Raw genomic sequence first — 19,248 nt, 5'->3', positions numbered from 1 at the left:
CGGGGAGGGGATAAAAGAAGGAATTAAAGAAAAATTTATAAATATAGTCTAACACACTGTGGGGGAGATTTATTATATCTTGGAGAGAGATGAAGTACTATTCAGTCTGCTTCCATCCTTTTTCTAGCACAGCCTGTAACATGACCGACACTGCTTGCTTGATACTTTATCTCTCCAATATTTGATAGATCTCCCCGTTGGGTAGCTTTTGTTTTATTGCATTTACTATATACTGCATACGTTGATACGTGAGGCCGCCCCGCCTGCGTCTGGCTACAGGACGCACTGTGAGCCAAACCCCCCCCCCCCACTGTGAGCCTCCCCCCCCCCCCCTGCGTCTGGCTACAGTACGCACTGTGAGGCCGCTCCGACTGCGTCTGGGTACAGTACGCACTGTGAGGCCGCCCCGCCAGCGTCTGGGTACAGTACACCCTGTGAGGCCGCCCCGCTTGCGCCCGGCTATAGTACGCACCGTGAGGCCGCCCCGCTTGCGCCTGGCTATAGTACGCACCGTGAGGCCGCCTCGCCTGCGTCTGGGTACAGCACGCACCGTGAGGCCACCCCGCCCGCGTCTGGGTACAGAACGCACTGTGAGGGCGCCCCGCCTGCGCCCGGCTACAGTACGCACCGTGAGGCCGCCCCGCCTGCGTCGGGGTACAGTTGGAACATGTGCTAGGCTGTTTATTGGGTTTGTATTAGAAATGGGTTTTTAAATGCAGTCTGCTGCAACCTGTAATAATCTCTGCGCTCTCCTGTCTACTGCTAGAAGCTTTTCCACATCTAATTTACAGTCTGCCTGGCGAGCTGCAGCCTGTGAGGGTTTTTCTTTCTGCCTTGTTATTTTAGACACTGGAACACTTGACAGGTTTTGGAATTCATTAAATACATCCATCCATTGTAATCTGATTGCCCTTGCACCCGTTTAATGGTGCAGTGCCACTGAGATAAAGATATTATTGAATCTCTCTTGCATGGTAGTTCAATCCGTTCCAGTCACTGCAGAGCAGGTAAAGGATTCTCATCTTACACCTGTAAGCCCCAGGTATTGCGCTCTAGCACTGTAATAAACGAAAGGGGAGTCGGGCCAATCAGATTGTGTACCGGCTACGAGCACTTTAATGATTGGAGGAGTTGCACAGCTAAGCTGCAGAGGCTTTCACCTGCACATAAACAAATGCATTTATTCACCTGTTTGCAGAGTTGTATACATCTTGCTCCTGCCCCTTTCTGCAGACTTGGTTTGTTACCCGTAATCCATTGATACTTAACGATTATTATTTTGTGTCAAGTCCTTGAATTTCTACACTCTGCTACAATCCAGCTTTGTTTTTGTTTGTTTTTTGTCTGTGCTTTGCTACTTAAATGCTTACCGCAAGAAATTGGCTGCTGAAAACTCATATATTCAGTTTCTTCCGATTGGCTGACAGCTTGTAAAGAACTCTCTCCTTAACCACCTTTGCAACCACAGCCCATAGTGTGTTTCCATTGTTACAGAAGGTTTGTACTCCACAACCTGCGTGACAGTAAATGTGTTTCTGAGTTCTTAACAGACCGTTTCAGGCAGATGTACTTTTAGTGATGTCAGCAATTTGGACGATGATCGATCTGAATGATGATCATTATCGTCCAAATTGACTTGCATTTAAAAAACGATGCAAAACCCAACGATGAACGACCGCGAAGACGTGCTTCATTCATCGTCTGTGCCTCCACACTAAACGTTATATGGTTCATTTCTGAACGAGATCGTTCATATCGCCCGCCAACATCGCTAAGTGTGTAGGGCGTCACACTTCCATTAGATGTAGTACCCAGCCTAATGATTTTAGCATCCAATCAAGTTCTCGCTATCCTATTTACAACATGTACCAGATGATTGGCAACTAAACAGATCTTTTGCAGCTTTTCCTCTTGTTCACTGTTTGATAAATCTCCCTCAAAGTGCCTAAATGGGGGAGGGAGACAACACTGTATTTAGGCTTAGATTATACCAAAATATACCACACAGCGCTATACAAGTATATAGGGGGGATTTCAGATCTGATCGCAGCAGCAAATATGTTAGCAGTTGGGCAAAACCATGGGGGTCATTCCGACCCGATCGCACGCTGCTTTTCTTCGCAGCGATGCGATCAGGTCGGATCTGCACTGCGTTTTCCGGGAGTAGTCCAGCGAACGCAGGCGTGTCCAGGCGTTTGGATGGCGGATGTCTGACGTCAAATCCGGGACCTGCATCGCTGGATCCGTCGCACAGGGTAAGTAGGTCTAGGGCTGGTCTTGTTTTACGTGAAACTTTTTTAGCATAGCAGGGCTGCACAAGCGATCGCAGCCCTGCTATGAAGAAATACACTCCCCCATAGGCGGCGTCTGGTTGATCGCACGATCAGCAAAAAGTTGCTACGTGCGATCAACTCTGAATGACCCCCCATGTAACAGTGCAGGTGGGGCAGATGTAACATGTGCAGAGTTAGATTTGGGTTGGTTATATTGTTTCTGTGCAGGGTAAATACTGGCTGCTTTATTTTTACACTGCAATTTAGATTTCAGTTTGAACACACCCCACCCACATCTAACTCTCTCTGCACATGTTACATCTGCCCCACCTGCAGTGCACATGGGGGGTCATTTCTGAGTTGATCGCTAGCTGCATTTGTTCGCAGCTCAGTGATCAGGCTAAGAAACGTCAGTGCTGCGCAATACGCACGCGCGTCGTACAGGCACAAAGAACGATGTAGTTTTGCACAGGGTCTAGTGAAGCTTTTTAGTCGCACTGCTGACCGCCGAGTGATTGACAGGAAGTGGGTGTTTCTGGGTGTCAACTGACCGTTTTCAGGGAGTGCTCGGAAAAACGCAGGCGTGACTGGGTGAACTCAGGGCGTGTTTGTGACGTCAAAACAGGAACTGGACAGTCTGAAGTGATCGCAAGCGCTGAGTAGGTCTTGAGCTACTCTAAAACTGCACAAAAAAACGTTGCCGCTCTGCGATCCTTTCATTCGCACTTCTGCTAAGCTAAAATACACTCCCAGTGGGTGGCGGCATAGCGTGTGCACGGCTGCTAAAAACTGCTAGCGAGTGATCAACTCAGAATGACCATCATGGTTTTGCCCAACTGCTAACAAATTTGCTGCTGCGATCAACTCTGTATTAGGCCCATAATCTCTTAGCATAGAGTTTAACAGGACATCCAGTGTAGCCGTCATCCTTTACAGGACAGGAAATAATCGCCAGAAATAAAAGTGCGGCTTACCCCTCTGCAAACAGAAGATTGCTAATAATAAATAATTAATTATGTGCATCATGTGCTCCCAGGTAACCTGCACATACATATTTATTAGAGATTGGCGAGCTATTAGAGCGGCTTCATTCTTTGCCAAATGCAAAATATTCCAGAAAGTTTTCCTTTTTTAAAGATTGCATTCGTGGCCCATTATATGTAAACATTCATAACACAGCCTCATGAATATAAGTATTCTAAATGTATTACTTTACTTCAGAGGAGAAGGAAAAAAACATCTATGAATAATCTTCACCCAGGTCTGAAAAGACTTTACAGCCCTGTCTGAGCAGCTTCTGTGCAGATGAGCGACGTGTCGCAATATTTTCTCCTACCCTAAAAGCTCTTCCCGGAATATGACCTAATAGGAGGTAAATAAAACACTCCAGCCTATTATGTGAAATGTTGATGTGTGTTTTTTTTTCTCTCCGCATTTGCAGGAGTTTTATTATTGAAGAAAGAAGTTTTCTGCCGTGTGAAGATTTCCTCTATGGCAGAATGTCCTTTAAAGGCTTTAACCCGGAGGTCGAGGTAATGACTTCTAGAGGGGTCCGTGTCACTGTTCGGAATACCGTGTGCGTATCCGACAAGTTCTCACTTCGTCACTTGTTTTAAGTTTGCCAAGCAGTGTTATTTAAATAAGACTGAGATTGCAGAGGAGCTGACAGATGTTTTCTGAATTATTCACCACCTTCAAGGTCCCAGAACTGGGGTCTTGTCCCGATACATTTCAGCTTAATCATTGTAATTAAGAGTAAAGGGCCCTACACATTTAACGATCCGCCGCCGAGCTGCCCGACGGCGGATACGGCCGACGGGCGTCCCGGCGGCGGGGGGGTCAGTGACGGGGAGAGTTAAAGTTTCTTCACTCCCCCCGTCATACGGCTCCATAGAAGTGCAGGCAAATATGGACGAGATCGTCCATATTGGCCTGCATGCACAGCCGACGGGGCACCAGCGATGAACGAGCTCGGGGCCGCGCATCGTTCATCGCTGGTGCCTCCACAGGCAAAGATATGAACGTTCTCTCGTTCATTAATGAACAAGATCGTTCATATCTTTGAGAATTATCGCCCAGTGTGTGGGGCCCATAAGTGTCACGTGTAACAAAGACGAACCAAAGCTGCACTGTGATCTGACTCCTCGTTTTCGTTTTCCACTGATTCTGCCTTGAACCTTTTTGTGCACATCTCACAACCTGCAGAACTAAGCGTGGATCCCTTTGTAAGGGGGCAAATCCTGAAATGATTATATTTGTGGACGGAAAGCATGCCCCCAAATCATTAAAACATGACCAGAACCCTGATGAAGGCATATTAGCATATTCTGGTACAGTACTTTGTCACCCGTTCAATGCTTGAGGTTAATTTATCAATGTTGTGCGCTGGGATTCCGAATACATCACCCATGTGGACCAGTATAGTTATAATACGAAGCTCTGCGTTTGTGTTTGAGCGTGGTGGACAATAATTAGTTTGGTATATAGATATGGCGTGCCTTTGGTAGAGATGCTCTTCAGTGACCAATGTGAAACCCAAAAATAAAGGAACGCCAGCCCAATTCTCCGCCCCTTATGGGACCCTTTTATAGGACGTGCCAGTCTGTTAGTTTTAGTAGCCAGTAGGATCTTCTAAGATCCTGGGGAAGGAGCCAGGGAAGAGGTTAGGTTTAGGTACAGTGGCTACCTACCATATATCTTCCTCCTTCTCTGACCACGCATTCTTAAATAAACTAGTTTATACTGGATTACGGTACTGCACTTATGTATTCATTTATCATTTAGTATTGCTGATAAAAGTAAATGAACTAGCTCATAGGTTTGTGATATTACTATAGGTGAGGGCAATCTTTAAGTTTTGATATCCTTTTAGCAGTTTTTTTGTATCAAACATGAGCAAGTATTGATCCGTGCTGAGGCTTCTGCGTTACGTCTTCATCCCTCAGAGGTTGTACACCTGAGGCCCGGCCTCTTTCATATTCCCCCATCTTGCTGGCTGTGGCCGAATGGACTCTGCGGAGTCTCCATGAGACCTGGCCTCTTTCATAATCACCTGAGACCTGACCTCTTTCATAATCCCCCATCTTGCCGGCTCTGGCCCGAATGGACTCTGCGGAGTCTCCCCAGTGCTAGACAGGTGGATTACTAATGGCCTAGGGGGGTCATCATTCTGAAATAAGGTGCTGCAATTTATTTCTTCAATCCTTTTTCTCAGAAGTTGATGGTCCAGATGAACTCCAAGTCAAAGGAAGAGGAGGAAGTTGAGGAGGAGAGAATGGACGTAGACGTGTCCGATGAGGAAATGGTCCGCAGGTGAGATTTATCGTATTGCTCTGTGATCAGCGAATTGTTACGTGTCATTATTATATTCAGAATGTACTCTGATGAATCCATTAACACGGCAATGAAACGCAGCAGGGCACTGTCAGGAGACTAGTACCGTATGTGCGTAGGGAGGGGAACCGCATATGGTAGCTAATTAGGATAATCTGCTTTGATCACCTAAATTAATCTAATGTACACATGACAATTTACATACTCCACACGTGTAGGTCCCTGGTCAGAATTGAGCCCAGCTCTGTGAGGCAGCAATGCTAACCACTATGCCACCCTGAAGCCCATTCAGTGAAAAGAAGGTTATAATCTGCATGGTGCAAACATCTTGGATAGTAACTCCTTCATTTGACCTGCCGTGTGCAGTGTGTTTTATAGGGTGTAGTACCTTTTCCAGCCTGCAGGGGACACTTTGGCTGCGCCTGTCCCCGTAGAGTGGAATATAATGCGACTGAAGTTCCTTCTTTTCTTCTTTGCAGATACGAGTCATTAGTGGGCACCATCAAAAGGAAGTTTGCTAAAAAGCGAGATCGCAAGGTCTTACAGGGAGAAGCTGAAAATAGCAACGTAAAGAGCAGTAAAGTAAAGAGAACCTTCATAAAACCGCAGGACTGAGCGGCTGTCACGTTGCCGACGACTGAGAACTTTTTTTTTATAAAACAAAGGAATTTATTTTAACAACGTTTTTTTCTTTTTTATTCTTTTTCATTTATTGTATTGTAAAAGATGTACTGTCAATGATTTGTGCGTTACAAAGTAAAGCACCAGCAAGATGGTGATGTGCATCAGTTGCCGAGGCGTGGTGGAGAGAGACGCTAGTTTCTAAAGAGGCGACAGACGATGGTGCCTCGTGCCGCTGTGATGTCACTAGCTCCTATTGATCTAGTGGCTTGGAGAAATTGACTGTCTGGTTGCTACGGGTAACAGCACTTGTTGGTATGGTTATGTGTTCATCGCATTCAGAAATGTTCCACTATGTATTTTACCCCTTATATCATTACTTTTTCATTTATTTGTCTTAGGATGCGCAAAACCGAACACAACCTTTGTGTTTCCTCTTGGAATCCGTCTTTACTGGTCCGCTCTATAGCAACCGTAATTTCGTTATTCAGATAATTTATATATAAATCTTATTTCTCTATCGTCCTAGTGGATGCTGGGGTTCCTGAAAGGACCATGGGGAATAGCGGCTCCGCAGGAGACAGGGCACAAAAAGTAAAGCTTTTCCAGATCAGGTGGTGTGCACTGGCTCCTCCCCCTATGACCCTCCTCCAGACTCCAGTTAGATTTTTGTGCCCGGCCGAGAAGGGTGCAATCTAGGTGGCTCTCCTAAAGAGCTGCTTAGAAAAAGTTTAGCTTAGGTTTTTTATTTTACAGTGAGTCCTGTTGGCAACAGGATCACTGCAACGAGGGACTGAGGGGAGAAGAAGTGAACTCACCTGCGTGCAGGATGGATTGGCTTCTTGGCTACTGGACATCAGCTCCAGAGGGACGATCACAGGTACAGCCTGGATGGTCACCGGAGCCGCGCCGCCGGCCCCCTTGCAGATGCTGAAGTCAGAAGAGGTCCAGAATCGGCGGCTGAAGACTCCTGCAGTCTTCTAAAGGTAGCGCACAGCACTGCAGCTGTGCGCCATTTTCCTCTCAGCACACTTCACACGCAGTCACTGAGGGTGCAGGGCGCTGGGGGGGGGGGGCGCCCTGGGAGGCAAATGTAACCTATATAAAGGCTAAAAATACCTCACATATAGCCCCCAGAGGCTATATGGAGATATTTAACCCCTGCCTGGATTCACTAAATAGCGGGGGGCGGGGCCTATCTCCTCAGCACACGGCGCCATGTCCTCTCACAGCTCCGCTGGTCAGGACGGCTCCCAGGTCTCTCCCCTGCACTGCACTACAGAAACAGGGTAAAACAGAGAGGGGGGGCAAATTTATGGCGATATTTTGATATATATAAAGCAGCTATAAGGGAGCACTTATTATAAGGCTATCCCTGTTATATATAGCGCTTTTGGTGTGTGCTGGCAAACTCTCCCTCTGTCTCCCCAAAGGGCTAGTGGGTCCTGTCTTCGTTAGGAGCATTCCCTGTGTGTCTGCTGTGTGTCGGTACGTGTGTGTCGACATGTATGAGGACGATATTGGTGTGGAGGCGGAGCAATTGCCAAATATGAGGATGTCACCCCCTAGGGAGTCGACACCAGAATGGATGCCTTTATTTATGGAACTACGGGATAGTGTCAACACGCTAAAGCAGTCGTTTGACGACATGAGACGGCCGGACAATCAATTAGTGCCTGTCCAGGCGACTCAAACACCGTCAGGGGCTGTGAAACGCCCTTTGCCTCAGTCGGTCGACACAGACCCAGACACAGGCACTGACTCCAGTGGTGACGGTGACGAATCAACCGTATTTCTCTATCGTCCTTGTGGATGCTGGGGTTCCTGAAAGGACCATGGGGAATAGCGGCTCCGCAGGAGACAGGGCACAAAAAGTAAAGCTTTCCGATCAGGTGGTGTGCACTGGCTCCTCCCCCTATGACCCTCCTCCAGACTCCAGTTAGATTTTTGTGCCCGGCCGAGAAGGGTGCAATCTAGGTGGCTCTCCTAAAGAGCTGCTTAGAGAAAGTTTAGCTTAGGTTTTTTATTATATGATCACGTTGGTCACGTTATATGATTTTGGCAATGAAGGAGGCGTTACATTTAGCTGATACTACAGGTACCACTAAACAGGGTATTATGTGGGGTGTGAAAAAACTACCTATAGTTTTTCCTGAATCAGAAGAACTAAATGACGTGTGTAATGAAGCGTGGGTTGCCCCTGATAAAAAGCTGATAATTTCAAAGAAATTATTGGCATTATACCCTTTCCCGCCAGAGGTTAGGGAGCGCTGGGAAACACCTCCTAGGGTGGACAAGGCGCTAACACGCTTATCTAAACAAGTGGCGTTACCCTCTCCTGAGACGGCCGCACTTAAAGATCCATCAGATAGGAGGATGGAAAATATCCAAAAAAGTATATACACACATGCAGGTGTTATACTACGACCAGCTATAGCGACTGCCTGGATGTGCAGTGCTGGGGTAGTTTGGTCAGAGTCCCTGATTGAAAATATTGATACCCTGGACAGGGACAATATTTTACTGTCGTTAGAAGGATGCATTTCTTTATATGCGTGATGCACAGAGGGATATCTGCACACTGTCATCACGGGTAAGTGCTATGTCCATTTCGGCCAGAAGAGCTTTATGGACGCGACAGTGGACAGGCGATGCGGATTCAAAACGGCATATGGAAGTTTTGCCGTATAAAGGGGAGGAGTTATTTGGAGTCGGTCTATCAGATTTGGTGGCCACGGCTACAGCCGGGAAATCCACCTTTCTACCTCAAGTCACTCCCCAACAGAAAAAGACACCGACTTTTCAACCGCAGCCCTTTCGTTCCTTTAAAAATAAGAGAGCAAAGGGCTATTCATATCTGCCACGACGCAGAGGTCGAGGGAAGAGACAGCAACAGGCAGCTCCTTCCCAGGAACAGAAGCCCTCCCCGGCTTCTACAAAAGCCTCAGCATGACGCTGGGGCTTCTCAAGCGGACTCGGGGACGGTGGGCGGTCGTCTCAAAAATTACAGCGCGCAGTGGGCTCACTCGCAGGTAGATCCCTGGATCCTGCAGATAATATCTCAGGGGTACAGGTTGGAATTAGAGACAGATCCACCTCGCCGTTTCCTGAAGTCTGCTTTACCAACGTCCCCCTCCGAAAGGGAGACGATTTTGGAAGCCATTCACAAGCTGTACTCTCAGCAGGTGATAGTCAAGGTACCTCTTCTACAACAAGGGAAGGGGTATTATTCCACTCTTTGTGGTACCGAAGCCGGATGGCTCGGTAAGGCCTATTCTAAATCTGAAGTCCTTGAACCTGTACATAAAGAAGTTCAAGTTCAAGATGGAGTCACTCAGAGCAGTGATAGCGAACCTGGAAGAAGGGGACTTTATGGTATCCTTGGACATCAAGGATGCGTATCTCCACGTTCCAATTTACCCCTCACACCAGGGGTACCTCAGGTTCGTTGTACAAAACTGTCACTATCAGTTTCAGACGCTGCCGTTCGGATTGTCCACGGCACCTCGGGTCTTTACAAAGGTAATGGCCGAGATGATGATTCTTCTTCGAAGAAAAGGCATATTAATTATCCCATACTTGGACGATCTCCTAATAAGGGCAAAGTCCAGAGAACAGCTAGAGATGGGATTAGCACTGTCTCAAGAAGTGCTAAAACAGCACGGGTGGATTCTGAATATTCCAAAATCACAGTTAATGCCGACAACTCGTCTGCTGTTCCTAGGGATGATTCTGGACACGGTTCAGAAAAAGGTTTTTCTCCCGGAGGAAAAAGCCAAGGAGTTATCCGAGCTTGTCAGGAACCTCCTAAAACCAGGAAAGGTGTCTGTACATCAATGCACAAGAGTCCTGGGAAAAATGGTGGCTTCTTACGAAGCAATTCCATTCGGCAGATTCCACGCAAGAATTTTCCAAAGGGATCTGTTGGACAAATGGTCAGGGTCGCATCTTCAGATGCACCTGCGGATAACCCTGTCTCCAAGGACAAGGGTGTCTCTTCTGTGGTGGTGGTTGCAGAGTGCTCATCTATTGGAGGGCCGCAGATTCGGCATACAGGATTGGATCCTGGTGACCACGGACGCCAGCCTGAGAGGCTGGGGAGCAGTCACACAAGGAAGAAACTTCCAGGGAGTATGGACGAGCCTGGAAACGTCTCTTCACATAAACATTCTGGAACTAAGAGCAATATACAATGCTCTAAGCCAGGCAGAACCTCTGCTTCAGGGAAAACCGGTGTTGATCCAGTCGGACAACATCACGGCAGTCGCCCATGTGAACAGACAGGGCGGCACAAGAAGCAGGAGTGCAATGGCAGAAGCTGCAAGGATTCTTCGCTGGGCAGAGAATCATGTGATAGCACTGTCAGCAGTGTTCATCCCGGGAGTGGACAACTGGGAAGCAGACTTCCTCAGCAGACACGATCTTCACCCGGGAGAGTGGGGACTTCATCCAGAAGTCTTCCACATGCTGGTAACCCGTTGGGAAAGACCAATGGTGGACATGATGGCGTCTCGCCTCAACAAAAAACTGGACAGGTATTGCGCCAGGTCAAGAGATCCGCAGGCAATAGCTGTGGACGCGCTGGTAACGCCTTGGGTGTACCAGTCGGTGTATGTGTTTCCTCCTCTGCCTCTCATACCAAAAGTATTGAGAATTATACGGCAAGGAGGCGTAAGAACGATACTAGTGGTTCCGGATTGGCCAAGAAGGACTTGGTACCCGGAACTTCAAGAGATGATCACGGAAGATCCGTGGCCTCTACCTCTAAGGAGGGACTTGCTTCAGCAGGGTCCCTGTCTGTTTCAAGACTTACCGCGGCTGCGTTTGACGGCATGGCGGTTGAACGCCGGATCCTAAAGGAAAAAGGCATGCCGGAAGAAGTCATTCCTACTTTGATTAAAGCAAGGAAGGAAGTAACCGTGCAACATTATCACCGAATTTGGCGAAAATATGTTGCGTGGTGCGAAGATCGGAGTGCTCCGACGGAGGAATTTCAACTGGGTCGATTCCTACATTTCCTGCAATCAGGATTGTCTATGGGTCTCAAATTGGGATCTATTAAGGTTCAAATTTCGGCCCTGTCGATTTTCTTTCAAAAAGAATTGGCTTCAGTCCCTGAAGTCCAGACCTTTGTTAAGGGAGTGCTACATATACAGCCTCCTGTGGTGCCTCCAGTGGCACCGTGGGATCTCAATGTGGTTTTGGACTTTCTAAAATCTCATTGGTTTGAACCACTAAAAAAGGTGGATTTGAAATATCTCACATGGAAAGTGACCATGCTTCTAGCCCTGGCTTCGGCCAGGAGAGTGTCAGAACTGGCAGCTTTATCTTACAAAAGCCCATATCTGATTTTCCATTCGGACAGGGCAGAACTGCGGACTCGTCCGCATTTTCTCCCTAAGGTGGTGTCAGCATTTCATCTGAACCAGCCTATTGTAGTGCCTGCGGCTACAAGTGACTTGGAGGACTCCAAGTTACTGGACGTTGTCAGAGCATTAAAAATATATATTGCAAGGACAGCTGGAGTCAGAAAATCTGACTCGTTGTTTATATTGTATGCACCCAACAAGATGGGTGCTCCTGCGTCTAAGCAGACGATTGCTCGTTGGATCTGTAGCACAATCCAACTTGCACATTCTGTGGCAGGCCTGCCACAGCCTAAATCTGTAAAGGCCCACTCCACAAGGAAGGTGGGCTCATCTTGGGCGGCTGCCCGAGGGGTCTCGGCATTACAACTTTGCCGAGCAGCTACGTGGTCAGGGGAGAACACGTTTGTAAAATTTTACAAATTTGATACTCTGGCTAAGGAGGACCTGGAGTTCTCTCATTCGGTGCTGCAGAGTCATCCGCACTCTCCCGCCCGTTTGGGAGCTTTGGTATAATCCCCATGGTCCTTTCAGGAACCCCAGCATCCACTAGGACGATAGAGAAAATAAGATTTTACTTACCGATAAATCTATTTCTCGGAGTCCGTAGTGGATGCTGGGCGCCCATCCCAAGTGCGGATTATCTGCAATAATTGTACATAGTTATTGTTAACTAATTCGGGTTATTGTTGAAGGAAGCCATCTTTCAGAGGCTCCGCTGTTATCATACTGTTAACTGGGTTTAGATCACAAGTTGTACGGTGTGATTGGTGTGGCTGGTATGAGTCTTACCCGGGATTCAAAATCCTCCCTTATTGTGTACGCTCGTCCGGGCACAGTACCTAACTGGAGTCTGGAGGAGGGTCATAGGGGGAGGAGCCAGTGCACACCACCTGATCTGGAAAAGCTTTACTTTTTGTGCCCTGTCTCCTGCGGAGCCGCTATTCCCCATGGTCCTTTCAGGAACCCCAGCATCCACTACGGACTCCGAGAAATAGATTTATCGGTAAGTAAAATCTTATTTTTTTTTTAATTTTTTTTTTTTGCAGTTACGAAATTTATTTCGATTAATTCTTAAAGAAAAGGAAAAAAACGTAACGCCCCAATCGTTGTCTAGTGTTTACAGGCCAGTAAGATCTATATATAGGGTGTGTAATCACTCCTTTACATGGGTAGATGGTAACAGATGTGCGTGAGGGCCAGCCGTGTGGTATACGCACACCCCGCCGTCTCAGCTTTGTGTGTGGACACAAGTTGCGTTCTTCGCTTTTCCATATCTTGTGCTGCGAAACATCTTTAAGCGCCGGTGGAATTGTCGGCCATGTTGCGTCTGCCAGGGATGTCCCTTGTTTAGCACCAACTGTTTAATAACTATTTTGGTAAAGAAATCCCCTGTTGAAATTCTCTTACATTGGGTTACGACTATGACCCTGCTGTGTGGTGGTACTTAGAGATCAACTAAAACTAGAGGCCAGTTCTGAATACGTACAAGTATAGAATTTCTTCTCTAAGAATCTAATGTACAGATAGGAGGAAAAAGGAGGTTATATATACGTACGTTGTTCTTCTCACAGCCACTGTGAGGCGCTCTTCTGAACAATCCAATGAGTAGGGCAGTGTGGGGAACGATGATTACTTTTGTGTAGCTTGTTCCCAACTATAGTATTCTAGCAAAGGTTTTATCCCAGGTGTCCTGCATAAGAGATCCCACACTGGTAATACTTTGTAATATCCGGGTATTTGTAGTGTCTGCGGAGCTTTCATCCATATTGCCGTGGTTATGTTTACAGTAAAAGGATTAACACTTCGGCATACAAGCTGCATTATATCAAAGAGGAACCAGTCACATTAACGGATATACAGAAAGTGTGTATGTAGAAGTTCCAGGTGCTCATGGGAACTGCAGGTATTGTGGTAGAAGTATGATTGTGTGTCGGCGGTGTTGGGCTTCTTGGTGTCCACTTCTCCACCGCTTGTATTGGCTGATAACAGAAAGCAATGTCTTGTACTCGGCAGTGCAGCAAAATGTTAATACAGTGTGATTTGTTTCCCATTCTGTCACAGGGGTTCACTATTTTTTGTCAACATTCATCATGTAGTCCCTAATGAAACGTCGACGCTCATGATGGTCTAGCGGGGACTTTCCTGATTTGGCAAGCCTGGCAGTGATCAGCTTACAGCAACTTCTGGCTGACCTGACGTCAGTACTGTTGAGCTCTAAACCTAGCCCTCCCCTAGTGCATGGGACTTCAACCTGTGGCCCTCCAGCTGTTGTGGAACTACACATCCCAGCATGCTCTGCTTAGTTTTAGTATGCCTTTATAGAAAAACTGTGGCAGGGCATGCTGGGATGTATAGTTTCACAGCAGTTGGAGGGCCGCAGGTTGAAGACCCATGCCCTAGTGCCTAACCCTAGCCTCCCCTCCCCCCTACTGCTGCCTGACCCTCCCTCCTACTGCCTGACCCTCCCTCCTACTGCCTGACCCTCCCTCCTACTGCCTGACCCTCCCCCCTACTGCCTGACCCTCCCCCTACTGCCTGACCCTAACCTTCCCTCCCATAGCCTGACCCTCCACCTAATGCCTAACCTCCCCTCCCAAAGCCTAACCCGTTGCCTAGTGCTTGACCCTAACCTTCCCTCCCATAGCCTGACCCTCCCCCTAGTGCCTAACCTCCCCTCCCAAAGCCTGACCCTCCCCATAATGCATGACCCGACCCTCCCAAAGCCTTAACCGCTCCCTAGTGCCTGACCCTAACTTTCCCTTCCACAGCCTGACCCTCCCCATAGCCTGACTCTCCCTCCAGTGCCTAACCCTAACCTCCCCTCCCATAGCCTGACCCTACCCCCCCCCCCCCCACCCACGCCCCCCTAGTGCCTAACCATGACCCTCCCACTAGTGCCTATACCTAACCACCTGCAGCCAATCGCTAACCCTATGGTCGGTGCAGAACATAATGACTGCATCCCCTGAGGCAGCATGGAGGACACTTTACGTATATTAGCTTTTTATATAGAGCCCCCTTGTGTTTTATCATTGGTGACTCTATGGGGGTAATTCCGAGTTGATCGCAGCAGGAATTTTGTTAGCAGTTGGGCAAAACCATGTGCACTGCAGGTGGGGCAGATGTAACGTGCAGAGAGAATTAGATTTGGGAGGGTTATTTTGTTTCTGTGCAGGGTAAATACGGGCTGCTTTATTTTTACACTGCAGTTTAGATTGCAGATTGAACACACCCCACCCAAATCTAACTCTCTCTGCACATGTTACATCTGCCTCCCCTGCAGTGCACATGGTTTTGCCCAACTGCTAACAAAATTCCTGCTGCGATCAACTCGGAATTACCCCCTATAAGCACCTTTTTAGAATCTTTTTGTTTTGTATTCCTGTAAATGAGTTTGTCACAGTGTATAGCTTTGTAGATCTGATTTTATGTACTTGTTATAAGTATATACGAATGATCTCTGTTACATATAATTCCTAACACATGACTGAATACATTTGTAACATTGTTCAATAGGAAATCTAATCTGTGTATGTCTATACTGTAATATGGGTGGTCTTCAGGTTGCCGGCGGCCTGGCTCCCGACAACCACCATACCGGCACCGGAATCCCGACTGCCGGCATACTAACGGCTTTTCTTCCTCTTGGGGGTCCACGACCCCCCTGAAGGGAGAATAGATAGCGTGGCGTGCGTCACCGTGCCCGCAAGGGGCTCATTTGTGCTCGCCCAGCTGTCGGTATGCCGGCGCCGGTATGCTGGCCGCTGGGAGCCCGACCACCGGATTCACATACGACACCCCTGTGATATAACCCTGGCTGACTGTTCCACGTTACAGTATGAGAACAGAATAATACCCTTATTTATCAATGAGTGATACATTTCACTGTGAGTGATCAAATGCACCAGCCAAATCCGCTCCTAACTGCCATGTTACTGTTTGAAAAATGACAGTTAGGAGCTGATTGGCTGGTGCAATTTATCACTCACAGTGAAATGTATCACTCATTGATAAATAAGGTCATAAATCTGCATGAAATTAACACATGTTCATCTTGAGATCACAATGAATTGGATGCGTTTGGAAGTTACCCTGCGCCCAGTATCACCTCCCGTGTCCTGTAACATGGGAAGGAGAGTTATTATCACAATACCAGCTGGACATATTGAGACTCTTCTCTTACATTGAGAGTACATTTAGTATAAAATCCAGCTACCCAAATGATTGCATAAATACATTGTCTCCCTTGACCTGTTATTGCCCTGGGGCAATGTGTAAGGGGCATGAGAGGGGCAGCCAAGCATCCATCAGGCTACCGAATCTTAAGAACGATGCGCCCCTAAGAAAGAGCCATGTTTGCAGCCTCTTTTGTGTTTTGCTCTGAATAAAAGCACTATTTCCCAAGCTGCAAGCAGTCGTGTGTCTGCCATTATTATTAAATATAGGGTGACTCACCCAGCGTATGAAGACGGGGCGGTCTCTTGTGTAAGTGTAGGGTTTATGTAGAAGATGCAGCGTAGTATAAACTATTAGGAGACATGTAACCTCTCCATTACTACGTCTACTTTTGAAATACATTTTTGGTGTGACGCCTGGAGCAATAGACGTTACAACAACAAAACCAGGAGAGGGGCCGACATCACCAGCGGCTGAGCGCACACAGGTTCGGTGTTTGGATACTGTGACCCAGCCCCTAAGAGAGATGAGACACTTGTCACGATTGGCTGAGAAGTTTTAATGCATTAAACCTGAAAATGGTAATTGGCTGGCTGATTCCCCTTAATTAGACGGATGGCGGTCATAAGGTCGACACGAGTTAGATCGACATGCATTGGGGTTGACCACGTTAGGTCGACATGAGTTTTTCACAATTTTTTTTTCCTATTTTGTGACCTTTTTCATACTTAATGATCCACGTGGACTACAATTGGGAACGGTAACCTGTGCTGAGCGCACCTTGCCCGCCATACGAGGGGACACTGTGCACTAATTGGGGTTCCCCGTCACTTTACGCAGAAAACGACACCAAAAAAAAAAGCCGAAAAACTCATGTCGACCTAATGAAGCACACCCAATTATTGTCAGAGCCAGGGTAATGTAAGAGGGGGAATGTTACCGAGAGATGGTTCTGCAGAGCGACTTACAAACCTATTTCAGTATGAGTGTTTTATACTGTATTAAATGTAACGCTGCTCTAAGGATATACAGTATAAGACCTGTATGCACCAGGCAGCAATAACACCCTTACACTTTACCTCCTCTTTATAGGGAATGGGGTCAGATCTGTCATATTATTTATTATTATTATTCGTACAAGTCTTTCTCCGACGTCCTTGTGGATGCTGGGAACTCCGTAAGGACCATGGGGAATAGACTGGCTCCGCAGGAGACTGGGCACTCTATAAGAAAGATTTGGTACTACCTGGTGTGCACTGGCTCCTCCCTCTATGCCCCTCCTCCAGACCTCAGTTAGATTTCTGTGCCCGGCCGAGGTTGGATGCACACTAGGGGCTCTCCTGAGCTTCTAGAAAGAAAGTTTAAATTAGGTTTTTTATTTTACAGTGAGACCTGCTGGCAACAGACTCACTGCAACGAGGGACTAAGGGGAGAAGAAGCGAACCTACCTTCTTGCAGCTAGCTTGGGCTTCTTAGGCTACTGGACACCATTAGCTCCAGAGGGATCGACCGCATGGAACTGGTCTTGGTGTTCGTTCCCGGAGCCGCGCCGCCGTCCCCCTTACAGAGCCAGAAGCAAGAAGATGGTCCGGAAAATCGGCGGCAGAAGACTTCAGTCTTCACCAAGGTAGCGCACAGCACTGCAGCTGTGCGCCATTGCTCCTCATACACACTTCACACTCCGGTCACTGAGGGTTCAGGGCGCTGGGGGGGGGCGCCCTGAGCAGCAATAAAATCACCTTGGCTGGCAAAATAACCACAATATATAGCCCCAGAGGCTATATATGTGGTTATTACCCCTGCCAGAATACAGAAAAAAGCGGGAGAAAAGTCAGCCGAAAAAGGGGCGGAGCCATCTCCCTCAGCACACTGGCGCCATTTCTCCCTCACAGTTCCGCTGGAAGGAAGCTCCCTTACTCTCCCCTGCAGTCTACACTACAGAAAAGGGTAAAAAAGAGAGGGGGGGCACTAAAATTAGGCGCAGTAAATATTATAGCAGCTATAGGGGACATAATTCAGTTAGTCCCTGCATTATATAGCGCTCTGGTGTGTGCTGGCATACTCTCTCTCTGTCTCCCCAAAGGGCTTTTGTGGGGTCCTGTCTCCTTTAAGAGCATTCCCTGTGTGTGTGCGGTGTGTCGGTACGGCTGTGTCGACATGTTTGATGAGGAGGCTTATGTGGAGGCGGAGCAGATGCCTATAAATGTGATGTCACCCCCTGCGGGGCAGACACCTGAGTGGATGGACTTATGGAAGGAATTACGTGCAAGTTTCGACTCCTTACATAAAAAATTTGACGACATGCCAAATGCGGGACAGCCGGCTTCTCAGTTCGTGCCTGCCCAGACAATTCAAAGGCCATCAGGGACTCTGAAACGCCCACTACCTCAGATGGCAGACACAGATGTCGACACGGATACTGATACCAGTGTCGACGACGATGAGTCAAATTTAATGTCCACTAGGGCCATTCGTTGCATGATTGAGGCAATGAAAGAGGTATTACACATTTCTGATATAAACCCAGGTACCTCAAAAAAGGGTATTATGTTTGGGGAGAAAAAACTACCAATAGTTTTTCCCCCATCTGAAGAATTAAATGAAGTGTGTGAAGAAGCGTGGGCTTTCCCCGATAAAAAAAATTGGTTATTTCCAAAAAATTACTAATGGCGTTCCCTTTCTCGCCAGAGGATAGGTCACGTTGGGAAACTCCCCCTAGGGTGGATAAAGCGCTCACACGTTTGTCTAAAAAGGTGGCACTACCGTCTCCGGATACGGCCGCCCTAAAGGAACCTGCTGATAGAAAGCAGGAGGCTATCCTAAAGTCTATATATACACACACTGGTGTTATACTGAGACCAGCTATTGCTTCAGCGTGGATGTGCAGTGCTGCTGCTGCTTGGTCAGATTCCCTGTCGGAAAATATTGACACCCTAGACAGGGACACTATATTGCTAACCGTAGAGCATATAAAAGACTCAGTCTTGTACATGAGAGATGCACAGAGGGAGATCTGCCGGCTGGCATCTAGAATAAGTGCATTGTCCATTTCTGCCAGGAGAGGCTTATGGACTCGCCAGTGGACAGGGGATGCAGATTCTAAAAGGCACATGGAAGTTTTGCTTTATAAGGGTGAGGAGTTATTCGGGGATGGTCTCTCAAACCTTGTTTCCACAGCAACAGCTGGGAAGTCAGCATTTTTGCCCCATGTCCCCTCACAGCCTAAGAAAGCGCCGTATTATCAGGTACAGTCCTTTCGACCCCAGAAAAACAGGCGGGGAAAAGGCGGGTCCTTTCTGCCCAGAGGCAGAGGAAGGGGAAAAAAGCTGCAACACGCAGCAGGTTCCCAGGAAGAAAAGTCCTCCCCCGCTTCTTCCAAATCCGCAGGCGGAGCCAGGTACGGTGGGGGGCCGCCTCAAAAATTTCAGCGATCAGTGGCTTCGCTCACGGGTGGATCCCTGGATCCTTCAAGTAGT

The 19,248-nt window shown here is 47.7% G+C and overlaps 1 protein-coding gene across 1 annotated transcript in view; it reads left to right on the top strand.

Annotated features, from left to right (window-relative positions):
- MPHOSPH6 (M-phase phosphoprotein 6) overlaps positions 1–6,287 on the top strand; it is a 49,628-nt gene extending 43,341 nt beyond the window's left edge. Inside the window, exons 3-5 of the mRNA XM_063945964.1 lie at positions 3,715–3,805; positions 5,488–5,585; positions 6,086–6,287. Coding sequence (XP_063802034.1) covers positions 3,715–3,805; positions 5,488–5,585; positions 6,086–6,221 — 325 coding nt within the window. The 3' untranslated portion in view covers positions 6,222–6,287. The remainder of the gene's footprint in view (positions 1–3,714; positions 3,806–5,487; positions 5,586–6,085) is intronic.
- The last annotated feature ends 12,961 nt before the right edge of the window (positions 6,288–19,248 follow it).

The sequence above is a fragment of the Pseudophryne corroboree genome, chromosome 11, assembly GCF_028390025.1.
Source record: "Pseudophryne corroboree isolate aPseCor3 chromosome 11, aPseCor3.hap2, whole genome shotgun sequence".
NCBI classification, from domain to species: Eukaryota; Metazoa; Chordata; class Amphibia; order Anura; family Myobatrachidae; genus Pseudophryne; species Pseudophryne corroboree.
This window is presented reverse-complemented; position numbering and strand designations above follow the sequence as displayed.